This window comes from Muntiacus reevesi, chromosome 15, assembly GCF_963930625.1.
Source record: "Muntiacus reevesi chromosome 15, mMunRee1.1, whole genome shotgun sequence".
In the NCBI taxonomy this organism is placed as follows: domain Eukaryota; kingdom Metazoa; phylum Chordata; class Mammalia; order Artiodactyla; family Cervidae; genus Muntiacus; species Muntiacus reevesi.
The window spans coordinates 38,877,385-38,899,982 of record NC_089263.1 but is presented as its reverse complement, the minus strand read 5'-3'; the positions used below and the strand labels follow the sequence as shown (position 1 = coordinate 38,899,982).

The 22,598-nt window shown below is 36.0% G+C and overlaps 1 protein-coding gene across 1 annotated transcript in view; it reads right to left on the bottom strand.

Moving 5' to 3' along the window:
• The window catches only part of SCFD1 (sec1 family domain containing 1), a 113,543-nt gene that overhangs the window by 71,786 nt on the left and 19,159 nt on the right, over positions 1 to 22,598 (bottom strand). Inside the window, exons 6-10 of the mRNA XM_065905847.1 lie at positions 22,400 to 22,487; positions 17,417 to 17,506; positions 13,701 to 13,756; positions 12,682 to 12,767; positions 9,998 to 10,097 (exon numbers count right to left, since the gene is read on the bottom strand). Of these exons, the coding sequence (XP_065761919.1) occupies positions 9,998 to 10,097; positions 12,682 to 12,767; positions 13,701 to 13,756; positions 17,417 to 17,506; positions 22,400 to 22,487 (420 nt within the window). The remainder of the gene's footprint in view (positions 1 to 9,997; positions 10,098 to 12,681; positions 12,768 to 13,700; positions 13,757 to 17,416; positions 17,507 to 22,399; positions 22,488 to 22,598) is intronic.

The following is a 22,598-nucleotide window of genomic DNA, read 5'->3' as shown; positions in this document are numbered from 1 at the left end:
TTCCAACAAACAAAAGCCCAGGACCAGATGGCTTCACAGCTGAATTCTACCAAAAATTTAGAGAAGAGCTAACACCTATCCTACTCAAACTCTTCCAGAAAATTGCAGAGGAAGGTAAACTTCCAAACTCATTCTATGAGGACACCATCACCCTAATACCAAAACCAGACAAAGATGCCACAAAAAAAGAAAACTACAGGCCAACATCACTGATGAACATAGATGTAAAACTCCTTAACAAAATTCTGGCAAACAGAATCCAACAACATATTAAAAAGATCATACATCATGACCAAGTGGGCTTTATCCCAGGGATGCAAGGATTCTTCAATATCTGCAAATCAATCAATGTAATACACCACATTAACAAATTGAAAGATAAAAACCATATGATTATCTCAATAGATGCAGAGAAAGCCTTTGAGAAAAATTCAACATCCATTTATCATAAAAACTCTCCAGAAAGCAGGAACAGAAGGAACATACCTCAACATAATAAAAGCTATATATGACAAACCAACAACAAACATTATCCCCAATGGTGAAAACTTGAAAGCATTTCCCCTAAAGTCAGGAACAAGACAAGGGTGCCCACTCTCACCACTACTATTAAACATAGTTTTGGAAGTGTTGGTCACAGCAACCAGAGCCGAAAAAGAAATAAAAGGAACCCAGACTGGAAAAGAAGAAGTAAAACTCTCACTGTTTGCAGATGACATGATTCTCTACATAGAAAACCCTGAAGACTCCACCAGAAAATTACTAGAGCTAAACAATGAATATAGTAAAGTTGCAGGATATAAAATTAACACACGGAAATCCCTTGCATTCCTATACACTAACAATGAGAAAACAGAAAGAGAAATTAAGGAAACAATTCCGTTCGCCATTGCAATAAAATACTTAGGAATATATCTACCTAAAGAAACAAAAGACCTATATACAGAAAACTATAAAACACTGGTGAAAGAAATCAGGAGTCAGACACGCTACCGTTGCGCCACAAGGTCACGGTTAAAGAAATCAAAGAGGACACAAACAGATGGAGAAATATACTATGTTCATGGATTAGAAGAATCAATATAGTGAAAATGAGTATACTACGCAAAGCAATCTATAGATTCAAATCAATCCCTATCAAGCTACCAACTGTATTTTTCACAGAACTAGAACAAATAATTTCACAATCTCTATGGAAACACAAAAAACCTTGAACAGCCAAAGCAATCTTGGGAAAGAAGAATGGAACCGGAGGAATCAACCTTCCTGACTTCAGGCTCTACTACAAAGCCACAGTCATCAAGACAGTATGGTACTGGCACAAAGACAGAAACAGAGATCAATGGAACAAAATGGAAAGCCCAGAGATAAATCCATTCACCTATGGACACCTTATCTTTGACAAAGGAGGCAAGAATATACAATGGAGAAAAGACATTCTCTTTAACAAGTGGTTCTGGGAAAACTGGTCAACCACTTGTAAAAGAATGAAACTAGAACACTTTCTAACACCATACACAAAAATAAACTCAAAATGGATTAAAGATCTAAATGTAAGACCAGAAACTATAAAACTCCCAGAGGAAAACATAGGCAAAACACTCTCCGACATAAATCACAGCAGGATCCTCTATGACCCACCTCCCAGAATATTGGAAATAAAAGCAAAAATAAACAAATGGGACCTAATGAAACTTAAAAGCTTTTGCACAACAAAGGAAACTATAAGTAAGGTGAAAAGACAGCCTTCACAATGGGAGAAAATAATAGCAAACAAAGCAACTGACAAAGAATTAATCTCAAAAACATACAAGCAACTCCTGCAGCTCAATTCCAGAAAAATAAAGGACCCAATCAAAAAATGGGCCAAAGTACTAAACAGACATTTCTCCAAAGAAGACATCCAGATGGCTAACAAACACATGAAAAGATGCTCAACATCACTCATTATCAGAGAAATGCAAATCAAAACCACAATGAGGTACCATCTCACACTGGTCAGAATGGCTGCTATCCAAAAGTCTACAAGCAATAAATGCTGGACAGGGTGTAGAGAAAAGGGAACCCTCTTATACTGTTGGTGGGAATGCAAACTAGTACAGCCACTATGGAGAACAGTGTGGAGATTCCTTAAAAAACTGGAAATAGAACTGCCATATGACCCAGCAATCCTGCTGCTGGGCATAGACACTGAGGAAACAAGAAGTGAAAGACACACGTGTTCCCCAGTGTTTATTCCAGCACTCTTTTTAATAGCCAGGACATGGAAGAAACCTAGATGTCCATCAGCAGACAAATGGATAAGAAAGCTGTGATACATATACACAATGGAATATTACTTAGCCATTAAAAAGAATACATTTGAATCAGTTCTAATGAGGTGGATGAAACTGGAGCCTATTATACAGAGTGAAGTAAGCCAGAAAGAAAAACACCAATACAGTATACTAACACATATATATGGAATTTAGAAAGATAGTAATGATGACCCTATATGCGAGACAGCAAGAGAGACACAGATGTATAAAACAGTTTTTTGGACTCTGGGAGAGGGTGAGGGTGGGATGATTTGCGAGAATGGCATTGAAACATGTATATTATCATCTGTGAAACGAATCACCAGTCCAGGTTCAATGCATGAGACAGGGTGCTTGGGGCTGGTGCACTAGGATGACCCAGAGGGATGGCATGGGGAGGGATGTGGGAGAGGGGTTCAGGATGGGGAATATATGTACACCCGTGGTGGATTCATGTCAATGTATGGCAAAATCACTAAAATATTGTAAAGTAATTAGCCTTCAGTTAAATAAATTTATATTAAAAAAAAGAATGGTTTTAAAATGTTTTTCTAGTACCCTTTCATTATATATTAACTTGGAAATGACTTCCTTGAGTGGTATGAACAAAATAAACTTTATTAAAGTCCTTATGTATATTAGTATAAATTCTGATCTAATATTTTCAATAATGAGTCCTTAGTGGAGGGCCAAAGGTACAAGAAAAGGGCACCCAAAGTTTGAAGAAAAAAAAACAAAGACCATCTAAAGGATAAGACACTGTGATGAAATAATGTCCATTAAATTTGCCTAAAACTACTCTTTGCAGTTCAACAATCAAAACCATAGCCACTGCAACCAAGACATAATAAAAAGGAATCATGACTTTCTAATTACTAATTTTGCTCCTTATATCCTGATAAAGGAAAGGCACACTGCCAAGTTTTTCATCAGAAAAGTGTCTTTCCCATATTAAAAGACAACAATTATCCTCTGACATACAGAGAAGCTGTGTGAATTTTCCCAGTAGTTTCCAGGGTCCAATACATAAATATTACCAATGTTCTGGATTTTCAGGCAAAAATATTTAATATAAAAAGCAAGTTCCAATTTCAAGGTAAACTTGAAATTCTCATCTAGAACTCTTACTCCATCTTGTGGACATAGAGGGTATAACTAATAAGGAGTTTAAAAGCTTGGGGGAAACTTCATAAGCTGTGGTTTTTAACAATCATCAACAACAAAACAAAAAGCCTTGGTTACAACTGACTGTGCTATCTCAGTTGTAGTTTTTCCACATCTACAAACTGTATTAAAATTGAAGAACAGGATTAAGTCAATGTAAGTTGTATAGGTTATTATAAACAAATTTTTTCAAAGAGTATTTTCATAAGACCTAAATATTCTAATAATGTTAGTGAGAAAAGATGCCTTAAAGGGTAATATGGAATCTGAGAACCTAGACTCAGAAAGTTAACTAGAGATGTGCACTTTTCTATTATTTATAACACAAAATAAAAATACCAATAACCCAAATGTCTGCAGGAGTCCATTCTACTGGAATGGGCTGCATGGAGGTTATTTAGAACCCATCTATTCTAACCTCTACTTAGGCAGGGATCATGCCCGCTTGGTTTTCCTTATATCCCAGTGACCAGCACAGTGTCTGGTACAGAGAAGGCACTTAGTATTTGTTGAATTGAATTCCTTGGAAATACATGGCTTCCAGCTTTTTATTCTGTGATGATCAGAATAAAGCCCCCAAGTCCCTATCATATACTTCTACCATCTTGTATTTTTAAAGTATATTTTAACCTCAAAAAGTAGAAAATAAAAATTATTAACAGTATATTCTATCTCATAAGGATTACAAGGTTAATAATAAAATGTAAAGCATTAAAAAAAAAACTAGTATAAAGATCAGTCAGGAAAACTCATTTCATATTCCTTACTATTCGCATTTCACTCTAGAACAGCAAAAAAGTCTCACAACCAGTATTAGCCTTGGCTAGTTTGGGGGAATGTGTGCTGTTAACTTGTGTTTCTCAAGTTCTCTACTGACAGTGGGGACTCAGCTTATTTCTTTATATTGCAATCACCTGTACACACATTTTATCTTCTTCACTCAGAGCAGCACATACTTTCATCTCCTTCAGGAATGCTTCAAGTTCAGGTATTAGAAAGGATCCCAGTCTCTTGATGCTCTATACAGCCTCCATATACCGGTGGCAGCAGTAAATATGTGACCTCTGAACTATATGCTCTAAGACCCTTGCTCCCACCCAACAGTCAGGGTCCCACCAATTAAAGCTAATTTGAGACCATCAAAACTACCTCATCAAGTCCATCAATCCATTTGGGTCTTTATATGATCCCCTTTCAGATCCCATCTCTCATTCTTACTGGATTCCTGAAACCACTGTCTACTCTCTAGAACTTGTACTCAGTCATCAGCAAAATCTCCTGTTCTGAACATATATTCTCAACCTCCATTGTACTTTCTTGCTTTCGTTAAACTACAACTGGCAATCTCCTGTAGCCTTCTCAGAGAGCAATCACCTTCTTTTTTACTTGTCACACATCTCATACTACTGGACTCAGGATCAGACTGGGTTTCTTCCTTGTTACTCCCAGACTCCTCACTTGTCCTCTTCCCCAAAACAACTCCAGCTCTGAAGCCCCCATCATCAGCCAATAACAGCAGTTCTTAAGAGACAATTCTACCCTTCTTTGGCCCCTGGGTATATGTGACAATGGTTGTCAGAACTAAGGGCTGCTATTGGTATCTAGAGGGTGGAGGTTAGGGATGCTGCTAAATATCCTACAAAGCATACAAAAGCCCCCCTACAGCAAGGAATTATCAGGCCCCAAATGTCAATAAATGTCAATGCTAGGAATTCCTGGTCTGTAGTCATTCTGGTCACTAATGCCTCCTTCAGACCTACAGGACACTCTTATCTCTACAATCAACTTTTCTGTCATTCATCGTGGGCAATACATAAATGTGCTGTACTTCCTCTCATTTAAAAATCTTTCTGGGGGGCTTTCCTGATGACTCATTGGTAAAGAATACTCCTGCTAATGCAGGAAACACAAATTCAGTCTCTGGTCTGGGAAGATCCCACATGCCATAGAGCAACTAAGCCGGTGCACAACTGTTGAGCCTCTGTCCCAGAGGTAAGAACAGCAACTACTGAGCCCTTGAGCTCCAACTCCTGATGCCCGCCTGCCTCAGAGCTCATGCCCAGTAGCAAGAGGCCCATGCACCACAACTAGAGAGCAGCCCTACTTGTCAAAAATAGAGAAAAGCCCATGCAGCAAGGAAGACCTAGCACAGCCAAAATACATAAATAAATAAAACCATTAAAATCCTCTTCACCACTCCCATCTCTAGATGTTGAAAAGCCTCAGAGATCAGTTCTTAGACCAATTCTCTCTTCTATCTTTATTCATTCCCATGATGATCCCATCTTACCTCCTGGTTTTAAATGCCACTTATATATGAACTACTTCTAAATTTATTTCTCTAGATGTTTCTCCTTAACTTCAGACTCCTATACTGAAGTATAGCTAATATCAACTACCTAACTACCTAATGGTATTAGCTATACTTCAGTATTTTAATAAGCATCTCACATTTAATATGTTCAAAACTCAACCTCTGATCTCCCCCCGAAAACTGCTTCTCCACATTTTTCCCATCTCAATAGTGTTCATTCACAACGACCGAAACTTTGGCATCATCTTTGGCTCTTTTCTCTTACATCTCACATACAATTCATCAGTCAATTCGATTACTCTACATTTAATAGTGATCAAGGCAAAGAAACAGGGGAAAACAATAGAATGGGAAAGTCTAGAGATATCTTCAAGAAAATTAGAGATACCAAGGGAACATTTCATGCAAAGATGGGCACAATAAAGGACAGAAATGGTATGGACCTAACAGAAGCAGAAGCTATTAAGAGGTGGCAACAATACACAAAGAACTATACAAAAAAGATCTTCACAACCCAGATAACCATGATGGTGTGATCACCAACCTAAAGCTAGTGGAGATGATGAAATTCCAGTTGAGCTATTTCAAATCCTAAAAGATGATGCCGTGAAAGTGCTTCATTCAATATGCCAGCAAATTTGGAAAACTCAGCAGTGGCCACAGGACTGGAAAAGGTTGGTTTTCATTCCAATCCCAAAGAAAGGCAATGTCAAAGAATGCTCAAACTACCGCACAATTGCACTTATCTCACATGCTAGCAGAGTAATGTTCAAAATTCTCCAAGCCAGGCTTCAACAAGTACATGAACCGTGAACTTCCAGATGTTCAAGCTGGATTTAGAAAAGGCAGAGGAACCATAGGTCAAATTGCCAACATCTGTTGGATCATCGAAAAAGCAAGAGTTCCAGAAAAATATCTACTTCTGCTTTACTAACATGCCAAAGTTTTTGACTGTGTGGGCCACAACAAACTGTGGAAAATTCTTCAAGAGATAGGAATACCAGACCACCTGACCTGCCTCCTGAGAAACCTATATGCAGGTCAGGAAGCAATTGTTAGAACTGGACATGGAACAACAGACTGGTTCCAAATATGGAAAGGAGTACATCAAGGCTGTATACTGTCATCCTGCTTATTTAACTTCTATAAAGAGTATATCATGAGAAACGCTGGGCTGGATGAAGCACAAACTGGAATCAAGATTGCTGGGAGAAATACCAATAACTTCAGATATGCAGATGACACCATCCTTTTATGGCAGAAAGTGAAGAAGAACTAAAGAGCCTCTTGCTGAAAGTGAAAGAGGAGAGTGAAAAAGTTGGCTTGAAACTCAACATTAAGAAAACTAAGATCATGGCATCTGGTCCCATCACTTCATGGCAAATAGATGGGGAAACAGTGGAGACAGTGACAAACTTTATTCTTGGGAGCTCCAAAATCACTGCAGATGGTGACTGCAACCATGAAATTAAAAGACGCTTACCCCTTGGAAGAAAAGTTATAACCAACCTAGACAGCATATTAAAAAGCAGAGACATTACTTTGCCAACAAAGGTCCATCTAGTCAAAAGTTATGGTTTCTCCAGTAGTCATGTATGGATGTGAGAGTTGGACTATAAAGAAAGCTGAGCACTGAAGAAGTGATGCTTTTGAACTGTCGTGTTGGAGAAGACTCTTGGAGAGTCTCCTGGACTGCAAGGAGATCCAACCAGTCCATCTTAAAGGAAATGAATACTGAATATTCATTGGAAGGACTGATGCTGAAGTTGAAACTCCAATACCTTGGCCACCAGATGTGAAGAAATGACTCATCTGAAAAGACCCTGACGCTGGGAAAGATTGAAGGCGGGAAGAGAAGGGGATGACAGAGGATGAGATGGTTGGATGGTATCACCAACTCGATGGACATAAGTTTGAGGAAACTCCAGGAGTTGGCGATGGACAGGGAGGCCTGGTGTGCTGCAGTCCATGGGGTCACAGAGTTGGACATGACTGAGCAACTGAACTGAACCACTTCCATCCTGCTGTATACCTCTACCATCTCTCTCTCTCTTTTTTTTGGTAGACATGCATACTATTTATTAATCCATTCTCCATTCAAAGGGAGAGATCTGCAACCTCTCCAGATTGTTTGTTTTGATGTCTTATATTATCTACCATCTCTTAAGATAACTGCAACTCTGAACTGATCTTTTTGACCCTTTCTATGGCCCCAAGGAGTCTTTCAATATATTAGCTTGGAAAAAAGTCTCTTCTGGTCTTCCCACTACACTGTATGGAAAACAACAGCTAGGCTGATACTCTCAAAATGTGTATCAGATGTCACTCCTTTACTCAAAACTGCACGTGGCTCTCCACTTCCCTCAAATCAATATCCTGGACTTCCCTGGTGTTCCAGTGCTTAAGAACACCTGCCAATGTAGGGGACATAGGTTGTCAAGGAAGATCCCACATGCCACGGGGCAACTACGCCCCGTGTGCCAGAACTACTGAGCCCATGTGCTGCAACAACTGAAGTGCGTGTGCCCGAGAGCTCATGCTCCACAACAGGAGAAGCCACCACCACAAGAAGCCTGCGCACAGCCGGCTCCCCACTCGCCACAACTGGAGAAAGCTCACATGCAGCAACAAAGACCCAGTGAAGCAAGAAAGATGATATTAAAAAAAAAAATCAATATCCTTACAGTGGGCTTTATGCTACACTGCACCCTGTGTTCCATTTTACTTCATCTCCTGCTCCTTTCCCCTGACTCACTTGCTCTGGCCACTTTGGCTGCCTTGCCATGTTTTGAAGATATCAGGCATCCTTCTGCCTAGAATGTGAGTAACTAACTATCCCATACAGTTACATAAATTTAGTACCTTCTCTCCTTTAGGTCGTCCCTCAAATGTCTCTTTTTCAGTTGAGGTCTTCCCTATTTTAAAACTGCAAACCTGTTCACCATTACCTACTTTACTTTTCTGCAGATTACTTTTCACCTTATAAAATATTATGTATTTTGTTTATTTATTGCTTGTCTCTCTTACAAGAAAGAATGCTACAAGAAGAAAGGAATATTTTCATTTGCTTTACTGCTAAAACAAGGGTCTAGAATGTTCTGTCAAAGAGTAGGTACTGCAATAGTAGTTCTACAGCCTCTAACTGATTCATGAGAATTAGTTTCCATGTTCTGCTACTCAGAGTTGAATTCAGCATCCCTTTGATTCTTCCCATTTTCTCCACTGAATCAGAACTGACCACTACCATTAATACTTATCCTAGAGTCCAGAATGGCAAAGGACTCTAGGACAGGGAAGTACACAGAACTGCCAATTTCCATCCGTAATCTTAACATCTCTCACAGCTAGAGTCTGTGTTAAAGAAATAAACCATTAAACCAAAACCATCATCTTCCATTTCCTTTCTATATGACCTTTCAGGCAATCTTTGCGATAATGACGCTATTTAATACTACCTAGAAACCTGGGCTAGGATTTAGCAAATTACAGGGTGCTAATCTTGGCAGAGTCAATACTTTGGGTTCAAATTCTTTAACTTCTGTGTCTCAATTTTTCTGTCTTACAAACGGGGACTATTCTGGCCCTTTTATATAGTGTGTTATACAGAAATTATTTGTGTACATCTTTTCTTTACACTGCCTTTGAGACTAGGGCTGTTTTTATTTATCTTGTATATCACATGCTGTTTATAATATTTAGTAGATGAATATATGCATGTATAAATACAGATTTTAGTTTTTAGGTTCAAGCATGAAATTACCTATGTGGAATTACTTCAAAAACATACAATGTAATATAAAAATACTACTCATTTTTATCATAAAATGAGGCTTAACAGATTCCCAGGGAAAAAGGAAAAAAACAAAACAAAACGGCTTTTCTCCCCAGGGAGAACAAACTTATTTACTTATTCATTATTAAAAATTGTAAAAAAGTCCAGCCACTCATTTTCCTCCATTCTTTCTTCCCCCATCACTTCAACAATACCACTGACTTATCCTGTAATATAAAGACTATAAATTTGGAACTTTAAACCTCAAGGTTTCACTATTCTCCAGTCTCTACATCCAGTGATTCCAAATTCCATTCCTTTTTTAGTTTCTATTTCCTGGCTCCATCCTTGGCTCATCTGTGTTTCTGTAATTGTGATGTTAATTTTAAGTTAAGGAGACCACCGAATGTTACTATGTGTTAGCAGAAAGTGGTATATTTAGTCTCTTACCAGTACATCATGCACCAACGCTTGATATGTCCAAGTATGGTGTAAAGGAGTTGCCAAATCTATGTTTCTGTCAATAAGGACTAATAAGGGCCTTTGGAAGCTGTAAATATATTAAAAAAAATTATGTAACTATTGATACTAATGTGTACTTCTAATACTTTCAGTATATTGTCATTTTGATATAAACAATAAGCATGTTAATATTGATATTCCATAATACTTTTCTTTCTAAAAAGTTTTCAAGTACAATCAAGTAGTGCTTTGGACTATACTAGAGCCTGCATATGATATAGGTTATGTCTTAGTCAACCTTCTTAAAGGAAAAAAATCTATACAGATACTTCCACAGAATAATTTTTATAGTTATCAAAGTAAGAATAACTCGCTTCTACTCAGATTTATGTTTTACATTTTTGGAGGAAAAAAATGAAAATCCTTTGTCAACTTCAGGAAAAACAATTGCAGACAGTAGGATCTTACAAATTTATACAAATGTTCAACAGTTTCATAAATTACAAATTCCATTTTTTTTCCTGTAAACACAAATTCAGAAAAGCAGACTCAAGAGAAGAGCCTCACAAAAACCCTATCCCACTACATGACACTAAACATCATGCAACAACAGTAACTACTTATATAATTATTCACTTACCATACACTTCAAATATTGTTTAACTCTATCATTATCATCTAGATGCAAAATAAACTACATTTAAGGCAAATTGAGGCACAAAGTCATCTGGTTATCATGTGTCTCCAAAAGTCACAGAGTTTTTGCTTTAGAGACACTAGTGTATCAAGAGTACACATCAATTCTCAATAAGCATAGCTGCCTGACTATATTTACCATATATATTTTCTCCTGCAAGAGACCTCTGACCACTTCAGTAACTCATTACACCCTACTGGGTATAAGACAATGAATTCCCAACTGCACTAATTATAAGACTTGTTTATAAAAAGGTAGGAGTAGCACCCTTACCACCAATTACCATCGTTTAATATTCCACAGCTAGGTGGAGGGCAGGGAACACAGCCTATGGCAGGGTTTCTTAACTCGGCACTATTGACATCTGGGGCTGAATAATTCCTTATTATGAGGAGCTGTCCTCTGTAGTGTCAAATGCATAGCAGTGTCCCACAATGCACCCCTGGATTCCAGAAGCATCTACCCAGTTGTGACAACCGATATGTCTCTAGACATTACCAAATTCTTGGTGAGAATCATTAGCTACAACTGGATTTAATACATTTAACAATAATCCAACAAGGCTGCCGCCTGCCTGCCTGCTAAGTCGCTTCAGTCATGTTCGACTTTTTTGACCCCATGGACTATACCCTGCCAGGTTCATCTGTCCATGGGATTCTCCAGGCAGAATACTGGAGTGGGTTGTCATGCCCTTCTCCCCAACAAGGCTACTGATCCCTAATTCAAATAATTTAGAAATGCATATAACAAACTAAAAATAAGACAATTATATTATGATTTTGTGAATACACTAAAAAAAAACCTTATCTAAATAAAACAGTGCCTTTATATTAATTTCTAAGGCCTATACCAGAGCACAATAAAAAAGGAACTGTTCAGTAAGGTATGATACAGTGGTTGCTTCTGTTGAAAAAAAATTAGATGAGAATTTGATATCTCTGCTCTACTTAATAAAAAATATTTAGAAGAACATTTAGAAAGAGCAGTGAAACTGAAGAACAGTTTAACACAGGAAGTGAAATAGCTGAACAAACAATTGAAACACAATGTTAGTGTTAACTCCAAATTATAGGAATAGTATACAAGACTGCAGGAGCCATCAAATTGACTTGGAAGTCTATGCAAGATTACCATAAAATGGTAATTCCTGGAAGGTAGTTATACTCTTGAGTATCAACTTATTTTCACAGGCTTTATTTATTAATTCACCTAAGATGAGGGTAACAATTTTCCAAAATACTGTATTTCCCTTGAAATAATTTCTAGCCAATGGCATCAGTTTATTTCTTCACCCCAATATTGTCCATTATTTTTAATAATCAAAAGTTACACGCACTATAATGGGTAGTTTTTAAAAGAGTATTTCTATTCAATAATAATAGAGCCATCAATAACTTTGGTATCATCTACTTATGCTAGACATGGTAACAAAGACAAAAATACTTTGCTGATATTTTAACGTAAAAATTGAAACCAGTTAGTAGGTAGAAACTAACATAGGCATTACAAGTTTTTCATTTACTTTTTTTCATTACTAAAAGACTAAATGATAATTAAAAGAAAGTGGCTTCAGTCAGAGCTGTATAAACAGAAAAATATGTATTTTTTTAACAAAGCAAAACTTTTATCTTTAATATTATATATTTACATTGTGGTTGATTTTTATGTTTCTACACACAGTGTAATATTAACTTACTGGGAAATATATATTCATTCATTCAGTAAATGTTTACTGAACATCTACCAGGCACAGGTACTGTTAAACAGAAAAATTTATTCTATAAAAGATGATAAAAATGCAAAACAGAAAATTCCAACAAAGGAAGGTAAATTAAATAAAATATTACATTTGTATTTTTAAGAACCATTTGAGTCAAAACCCTGATCTTGACTTTCCAGTATAAGGATATTCTATCAGACAAGGAAAACAACCAAAACACCCTCATTTTCAAGAGTATATTAACTAACATAATACCTGAATTGGCCAGCTCCAAGTGTGTCACCTGTAAAAAGACTGTTTCTTGCATCTCTCAGATTTTCCCGAAGTTTCTTATCCAGTTTCTGAAAAATGAAATTTTACATTAATTCTTAGAAAAAAGTTCAGAGAACTTTATATAGGGTAGTACACAATGTACTCTTAATTTTAAACTAAGAAATTTAGAATTCTTTTATAAAACAGTAATTCTAACATTTTAGCTTGTTTATTATGCAATATCATCCTAACTTGGACTTGAAAAGACCAATGCTATTTCTACTGTGACTCAGACCAGATTTCACTAACAATCACTTTTGGTTGACGATTTTTACTTTAGGTAATGACTCACCCTCTGCTGTACCAAGGAAGCTGTCTAAACAGTGTGGCTACAAGAGGCTCCAGAATAGAAATGGAACATGCGAAAGAAACCAGCTCTCTAGTTGACAATGATTCATCTGGACTAATAAAACCCAAAAATGTTTATGTATCTTCTTCCATCTTTCCATACCATTTACCTTCTTTTCAGTACCTCTACGATGTCTCTAACCATTTTTTAATCCTTAAAGCAATTTTTGAATGCTCATTTTACACTGAATCAAAGTATTAAGAGAAAACAAACCATACTTCATCATTTAAAAAATGATTATAATTGCTAACAAATGTTTGTTAAATCACATTAAGTATATATTACAAGATTAGGGCAGTCAAATAAGTATAAAATACTACTTAGAGAGACAAAGCTAAATGAGAAATACATATTTCAGTAAAAAAGAAACAGGGCTGGTAGAGCCATTCACATTGGAGTAAATAATTTTACTCCATCATAAGATCACAATGATTACTTTCTGTTTTTGGTAGAATCCCAATGTTAAAAAAAAAAAAAAAAAATTGCCTTTGGCACTTAATACAGAACCCATAACTAGTATACGTACTTAATATTAACAGAAACACTTGAGGAACGTAAGGAAAACAACTGTCACAATAATCTTTACCCCCAATGGGTATTTGCATGAACTCACCACTGCCACCATTTCTGCTGCTGTTCCCCTTGAACATCTGATTATAGGGACAGCACCTATTTTAATAATAGATGTTAGCAATGATTTCAGCTCTTAATTAGAACACTTATAAAATACATTGGCATCAAACAATAATATATATAAAAGATGTGTAAAATCTCAGGCTATGGGTAAGGATTTATAATTTTGAGAGGAAGTGGACTTTCCCATAATGAAGACAACATCAGGGAGTCAGAAAAAAAATGACCTTTATATTGTAGGGGCCAATCAGTGTGACCTTATCTTTTCAGTGGACTAACTAAATCAGCACCTTGATATCCTATAGGCAGTTTCAAAAAAGTATACTCTCTACCCACTGGGTTCACTTTAATACTTGACTGCAAACAGTTCATCTAATTTAACAGTTTGCTATTATCTTTTTGTATTACAAATTAGTCTTTTAAAAAAGTACTAATTAAAAGACAGTAGAAAACACACTCTTTACATAATGTATTAATAAAATGCTCCTAAAAGTTGGCCTCAATTTATTATCAAACCTACTCATTTTAGACTTCTTAATTTCTATTATTCCAAGTTTTACTGAAGGCTGAAATCCTAAAATGAGAAAAAAAATCAAACTGCAAAATCTCATAAAGCAAACTAAGAACACTATAATATTTATATGCTGAAATTTTTTGCATTTTAGATTCTATACAAAGAATGCTCAGCCAATTGTGAAAGTAAAAACATGAGATATTAGTACATTTTTAAAAACTTTGCTTTCTTCTGATGGCAAGCTATTTTTATGTCTGCCCTAAGAAAACTCAATTAGAAATGCATAAAGTTAATCCACTTGATTCCAGCATTCCAAAATAATCTCCATTAAGAATTAGATAGGAATGTTTTCAGGCTATATACTACATATTTTTTAAAATAAGTGTGTGTGTGGTATGTATATAGGATATTTTATATACTGTCTGTCCTTAAATTGACTTTTTTTCACTTAATTTATTATTGTTATCTTCTGTCAGGACTGTGTGGATCACAAAAAACTGGAAAATTCTGAAAGAGATGGGAATACCAGACCACCTGACCTGCCTCTTGAGAAACCTATATGCAGGTCAGGAAGCAACAGTTAGAACTGGACATGGAACAACAGACTGTTTCCAAACAGGAACAGGAGTATGTCAAGGCTGTATATTGTCACCCTGCTTATTTAACTTATATGCAGAGTACATCATGAGAAACACTGGGCTGGAAGAAGCACAAGCTGGAATCAAGATTGCTGGGAGAAATATCAACAACCTCAGACATGCAGATGACACCACCGTTATGGCACAAAGTGAAGAGGAACTAAAAAGCCTCTTGATGAAAGTGAAAGAGGAGAGTGAAAAAGTTGGCTTAAAGTTCAACATTCAGAAAACTAAGATCATGGCATCTGGTCCCATCACTTCATGGCAAATAGACAGGGCAACAGTGGAAATAGTGTCAGACTTTATTTTGGGGGGCTCCAAAATCACTGCAGATGGTGATTGCAGCCATGAAATTAAAAGACGCTTACTCCTTGGAAGGAAAGTTATGACCAACCTAGATAGCATACTAAAAAGCAGAGACATTACTTTGCCAACAAAGGTCCATCTGGTCAAGGCTATGGTTTTCCCAGTGGTCATGTATGGATGTGAGAGCTGGACTGTGAAGAAAGCTGAGTGCCAAAGAACTGATGCTTCTGAACTGTGGTGTTGGAGAAGATTCTTGAGAGTCCGTTGGACTGCAAGGAGATCCAACCAGTCCATCCTGAAGGAGATCAGTCCTGGGTGTTCATTGGAAGGACTGATACTGAAGCTGAAACTGCAATACTTTGGCCACCTCATGCGAGAGTTGATTCATTGGAAAAGACCCTGATGCTGGGAGGAATTGGAGGCAGGAGGAGAAGGGGATGACAGAGGATGAGATGGTCGGATGGCATCACCGACTCAATGGATATGGGTTTGAGTAAACTACGGGAGTTGATGATGGACAGGGAGGTCTGGTGTGCTGTGATTCATGGGGTCGCCAAGAGTCGGACACGACTGAGCGACTGAACTGAACTGACTGATGTCAGGTTGGCAGTAATTTCAATTTTTCCTTTGAGAAAGATCACTTTCTAATACTCTACATTATAAATGTGGCTCTAACACTTCAGTGATCTGCATACTTCTATTTCAATCTACCTTCACTTTGAAAATATAGTTATCATCAACTGAAAATAACCTTAATGTCCACAGTAACTCTAGCAATCAGTGAAATTCTGGAGAATATGTGTGAAAGCAAAAACAGAAAGATTAACTATGTCTGTTTAATGACTAAAAGTGGTATGCATGTGTGTTCTTTAAAAAACAAAACCCAACAACAATCCCATTTGAAGGTACTGAGAACAATTGAAAGCAAGTAGACAGTGGAGGAGGGTAAAACTCTTTAAAGAGAAATGCTTGAAAACCAAGAGAGACTCTTAACTAGCTTTCCCCCGAGGGTACTTTTCAGTTTACATGGCACATAGGAGAAAGAGCTCAAGCAGAAAACAGAAAACTCACTGAGCTGGGGAACCAAAGCCTGGAGTTCAGGGCTGGAAATTAAAGGGAAAAATCACAGAGAGGAGGAGCCCCAATATCTGTATGCAAATTCTTGTCAAACTTTTGTCTGTATTCTAAACTATGCATCTATCTCTCCATTTTCTCATTTCTGAAATGGAGAGAAATTTTATTAACCTAGTGTGAGAATCATTTTAACTGAAAGGTTTTCAGTGTCTGCAAAATTAAAATTGCAATTAGAAGGTTTCTAAAAAGATCCATTCTTTTTTTTCTTTCTGTTGGAGTACAGTTGCTTTACAATATTGTGTTAGTTTCTGCCGTACAGCAAAGTGAATCAGATATATGCACACACATTACTCTTTCAGATTTCCCTCCCACTGAGGTCACCACAGGTCAGTAAGTAGAGTTCACTGTGCTATACAGTAGGTTCTCATTAGTTATGCATTTTATACATAGTGTGTGTGTATGTGTGTGTGTGTATGTATAAACATGTCAATCCCAATCTCCCAATTTACCCCCTTCCCCTCATCTTGGTAACCATAAGCTTATTCTCTACATCTGTGACTCTGTTTCTGCTTTGCAAATAAGTTAATCTGTACCATTTTTCTAGATTTCACATATAAGCAATATTTAGATCCATTATTAGTGAAGAATAAAGTCACACAGTAGATATCAAACACAGTGTAGCTATAAGTAACTTTAGATATTCCAAAGAAATGCTTAAATTTGAGAATACATCGGATTAGCAGGTTATATAAATTCAGCATTTTCTGGAGCCTTGGGAATTTGCTTTAATAGTTAAAAGGCATGTATCTCTCTAACCAGAAGAGTATCTGAAATTTTTCAAAATGATATATTAAAGGAAAACTAACAGGCACACGGGTGAAGCTACCAGTAAACCAAACAATATATCAGAAAGTCACAATTACCAAAGATGTCTTAAGGCAACAACTCAGGAGATCTGCTAAATTCTTTTAATAATTTGATTGGCATCAAATTATTAAAAGAATTGTGGTTTTATAAAGTACAGAATGTATGTTTTATCCCAACTCTGGAGAGGGTCTATACAGATCCAGATAGATAATAAGAGATCACATTACAGTGAAACAAGTTAAAATGAGTTGCTAGATAATTTACTTACTTTGAAGAAATACAGATTTGAAAACTTACCCAGTGTAACAAAAAAACAAAAGAGGCTGTCAACAATAGTGTCCATAACAGTTTCCATTTCCGTGTCTGTGATATCTGGTCTGTTAATGGCTAAAATGACACAGGTAAAGGAGAAAAAAAGTTGGAATTTATCCCTTATTTTTACTAAAATCTTAAGATTATTACTAAGCACATATCAGTAGGCAGTTTTACAATCTTTGCAATCTTCAAACAAGTAAAACTTTTTTTTAGTGAACAACTATCCACTAAAAATTATAATACCTAAAAAAATAACCCCTCAATATCAGTAATAGTAATAAGTAGTATCTGTATTTTTTCTTATTAGTATATAATAGTATCTAATAAGTATCTAATAAGTGTCTTATTAGTGTCTAATAGTATCTAATACTAATACCTACTACTAAGTATCTTATTAGTATTCTAAGAGTACTGTATTAGAGTACTAATAAGAAAAAAGAAAAACCTACCACATATATTATACAAAATTTTTGCCACAGCAAACAGGAAAATAAATATTGTATTCCTTAATCTTATTCACAAATGTCAGATGACCTCAAAAAAACTACAGATTTTATTATCTAATACAGCTAGAAAAGGCCAATTGAAATCAATTATGGCACGATCAACATCACGTATGTTTTGTCTTGTAACAAACTGTATGAATTTCTTTTCTGATATACTACTGTACTTAAGTGGTTCTCAAACTTTTGCGAGTATAAGAATCACTCTAAGAATATGAAAGAAGAGAAAGAAGTTTCTTTGAAAGTTACTAAAGATTTTTTTTTTTTTTTAAATATTTATTCATTTATTTGGCTGCACCAGGTCTTGGTTGCAGCATGTGGGATCTAGTTCCCTGACCAGGGATCAAACCTGGGCCCCCTGCATTGGGAGCTCAGAGTCTTAACCACTGGGCCAGCAGGGAAGTCCCTGAAAGTTACTAAAGATTTTTAAGCCCTTACCTTCAGGGATTCAATTCAATAGATTTGGGATAATCCTAGGGAATCTGCAGTTTTGACAAACACCTCAGGATTCCTGGGACTACACACTTTTTCTTTTTTGTCCCATTTCTGTCTTGGAACTTTAAGAGCCAACATTTCAAATATTTTTAAAAGGATAGAATAACAGTCCCTAGTCAGGAGGGAAGAATAAAGAAAGAGATGGCAAGCCTACTCACTAGGTAGACAACCAGAGACTTTGCTGTTCTGGCTACTTTACTACATCATGGTTTCCACATCTGAAAAATAGTTTGCTGTGGCTGCATTTTATGAAACATCACTGTGAAGACTTTCCTTGACAGTCAAAGACCTTGCCTCATATATCTTCCCCACTCTCTGAGTTTGCAGGCCCAATGTCTGACAAGTAGATGCTCAGTAACTATTTGTCAAATGACTGACTGGACTAAAATATTATTTATATACTATTTTTATGCTCCCAGCAACCTGAATGTGAAAACAAACATAAAATTTAGCATGACCTGTGATCAGCATGAGAGGAAATCATAATCCAATTGGACATATCAAAGCAGTCAAAGAAAGTATGGTACATGCAGAGAACATAAAGATAAAAAATGACTTTAACTATAATCCAGATGAGGAAACATGCTGCTATTGAGTATTGCAGGCTGCCATGCATTCAAATCAGATGACACAAATGGCATAATATGAATTATATAAATTCAAGGCACACCAACCCAGTGTAAACAAAAAAGCAAAAGAGGCTGGCAACTATAATGTCCACAACAGTTTCTATTTCTGATACCTGGTCTGTTAATGGCTAAAACAACACAGGGAAAGGAGAAAACAACACAGGGAAAGGAGAAAAAAGTGATCAGCATTTTATCCCTTATTTTTACTAAACTCTTAAAATTAATCACTGGTTCAGGTAAAAATTGGTAGGAAGCCTCCAGCCTCCAGGTCTTATACCCTAGTCCCACACCTCTGAAACAACTGACCTCAACAGTCAAAACACTGTCCATCAATAAGTTCAACCCACTGTCAACAGCTACTTGCTTTGTCTGAGACATTAACCTAAGCCTAACTGAGGTGGTAACTCTGCATTCTTTGTGGAATAAATCCCTAATCCACAAAAAACAGGTGATACAGACTCAATCCATGGTATCAATATAATTGATTTATGTTAGGAACAACCTGTTTAAAATTACTACTTAAAGCACCTGTAATGTTTGAGAGGATTTGGCACATAACTACAGAATGATTAAGAGCACTAACTCTGAGTGACTGCCTGGGTGTAGTAACCTGGTTTTCCCATTTCCTTACTAAGCTTCTTCATATCTAGGCCTCAGTTTTTTTCATCTAGAAAATAGAAATAATATTAATATACAACTTAATTAAGTTATTCTGAGGAGTAAATGAGCTTATATTGTAAAGAGTGTACAGAACAATCTATCACTAATATTATAATTATACTACTGAGAATCTGAACAATTAACCACGTGATTATACTTTAATACATTTATACTTTAAATTCAGTAATACTTTCAGATGTGATTTTTTAAGTTGAGAGATGTAAGAAAACATTTATAAGCAACAATGTTTAATGACTTTAGACTTACTATAAATTTAACTATTTTTAATAATTATTTAAATATTTGGGCAGATTTTGTTTGTTAAGATTTATAAAGTTGCCTGGTCTGGTATCTGAAGAATTTAAAACTACTCATTCATAAAAAAATCATGAAATTTTGTTGTTTGCAGCAACACAGATGGACCTGGAGGGTACTATGCTAAATGAAATAAGTCAGACAGAAAGACAAATACTGCATGACATCACTCGCATGTGAAATCTAAAAAACACAACAAACTAGTTATATAACAAAAAAGCAGCAGACTCACAGCTATAGATAGCAAACAAGTGGTTACCAGCGGGGAGAGAGAAGGGGGGCAACATAGGGTTAGGGATTAAGAGGTACAAGTATTATAAGTCAAGATAAAATAAGCTATGAGGATATACTACACAACACAGGGAATATAGCCAGTATTTTATAACAACTATAAATGGAATATAACCTTTAAAATTGTGAGGCACTATATTATATGCCTGTGACATATAATATTGTAAATTGACTATACATCGATTAAAAATATTTAAAAATTAATATGCTGAATTTATAAATCCAAGTTAAAGTGTTTAAGGGAATTTGACAAACTAAGTTTGTTGACTAAGTCTGTTAAATGAGACTAGAATTTAGTTGGTTCAATCTGAGCCAGTTGATCAAAGAATTAAGAAAAGGTGCTTGTTTTCACATAGCCATATTTATAAACAGTGTAACAATATTTACAATTTTAGCTTAAAGGTTGAAGGGAAACTAGTTTTAAACTTAGCAACTTTAGTAGTTAATTAAGTTAAAGGTCAGTAAAACATAAACAGACTTCTATAAGTAACTACAGTATTGCCAAAAATCTCTTACATGCACAATTCAGCAAATATTTACACCCATCTCAAGATGCTGCCTAATTTCAACAAGAAGGTATGCTATGGAGTGAGGTAAAACCAAAAGATTCATGTTCTCTTCTCTTGGGAGTTTACCACCTGGTTCCATGTTTTACGATAGGATCTAAGTGGCACTTTGAGCAGAACAATTTTCTGTGTGAGCATGGCTGACATATTGCAGAACATCTAGCATCGCAAGTCCCCGCTCGCTAAATGCTAGTATTAATTGAGACAATCAAAACTGTCCTTACACATTTCCAAATACCACCATGGGACGGACATACTCCCTATGTTAGAACCACTTAAACTCTAGTCATTCTCAAACATCTCAATCCTAAAGTACCAAATTAATTATTTCAATGAATTGGCTAATCACATCCTCTATATGCTGTAATTTTCCTTAAAATGTCTGACACAACTAATCAATGGCCACAAAGCAAGATGAATAAGTTCTAGAGAGTTGCCATACAACACTGTACCAAAGTCAACAATACTGTATTGTATACTTAAAAAAAATGTTAAGAGGGTAGATCTCACAGTGTTTTCACAAAAAAAAGAAAAAAACACACAATAAAACATGGTGTGGATGTTTTGTGTGTGTGTGTGTGCACGTGTTAATTTTAATCTACATCTAAGAGATGGTCAGTTTACCAAAATCCGGAATACAAACTTCAGAGGGGATTAGATAGCATTTGATCAAATGCCAGTACTCAATCCTACTACTGCATGAATAGGGCTTCCCTGGTGGCTCAGATGGTAAAGAATTTGCCTGTAATGCAGGTGAGACCTGGGTTCGATCCCTGGGTGGAAAAGATCCCCTGGAGGAAGGCATGGCAACCCACTCCAGAATTCTTGCCTAGAGAATCTCCATGGATAGAGGAGCCTGGCAGACTGCAGTCCATGGGGTCGCAAAGAGTCAGACATGACTGAGCAACTACGCACAGCATAGCACAACAATCTCTATTTGAAAATGGTACTTACACATCATTCCATAATAGGACTGTAGTAGCTGCTGACTCTCTGCTGTTGTCTGACCTTGACAACATAATCAACCTTTGCTGAGCAGTTACAATAATGTCAGCAACTTTTCCAGGCATTTAACATACAAGAAAGCATTTAACTCCCACAAAAACTCTGAGGTAGATAGTATTATTATTATTATTTCTGTTTTACAGACTTGGAAACTATCGCACTGAGAAACAAAGTAAACTTTTTCTTTTTCATAGATCAAAGTACTAAAAGATTAACCAAATCCTACTACTAAAATACTATCTTACTTGCCATGAGTGAAGTATTCATGCAAGTTGCTGTGGGGTACCTAAAATGTCATATAATTTGCATTTCACTGAGCTTCACTAAAGAGATTTAGTAAATGTTGTTTATATGTGACAAAATTCAGTTTGAGACTTGTTTTCTTTATGTGCTATAAACAAAGCTGGTTTTGGAGTGCACTAAACATGTTCAATTTTTTTCTTTTACAGTACACTGTTCATTTTGTTAACAATGAATTACAATATTCTTATTTTTACATACCACGATATGAAACAAGTTCCTTATTTTGATTACATAATACAAACATGTCATCTTCCAAAGTAATAAAATTGAGATACTGATCAAAAACCTAGAAACAAAAGAAAAGGTTTTCAAATCAATTTTATAATATTGAATACACATTTAGTTTGATTTAATCTACCAATGGTAAAATTTAAAAAGTTATAATTATATTCAATAA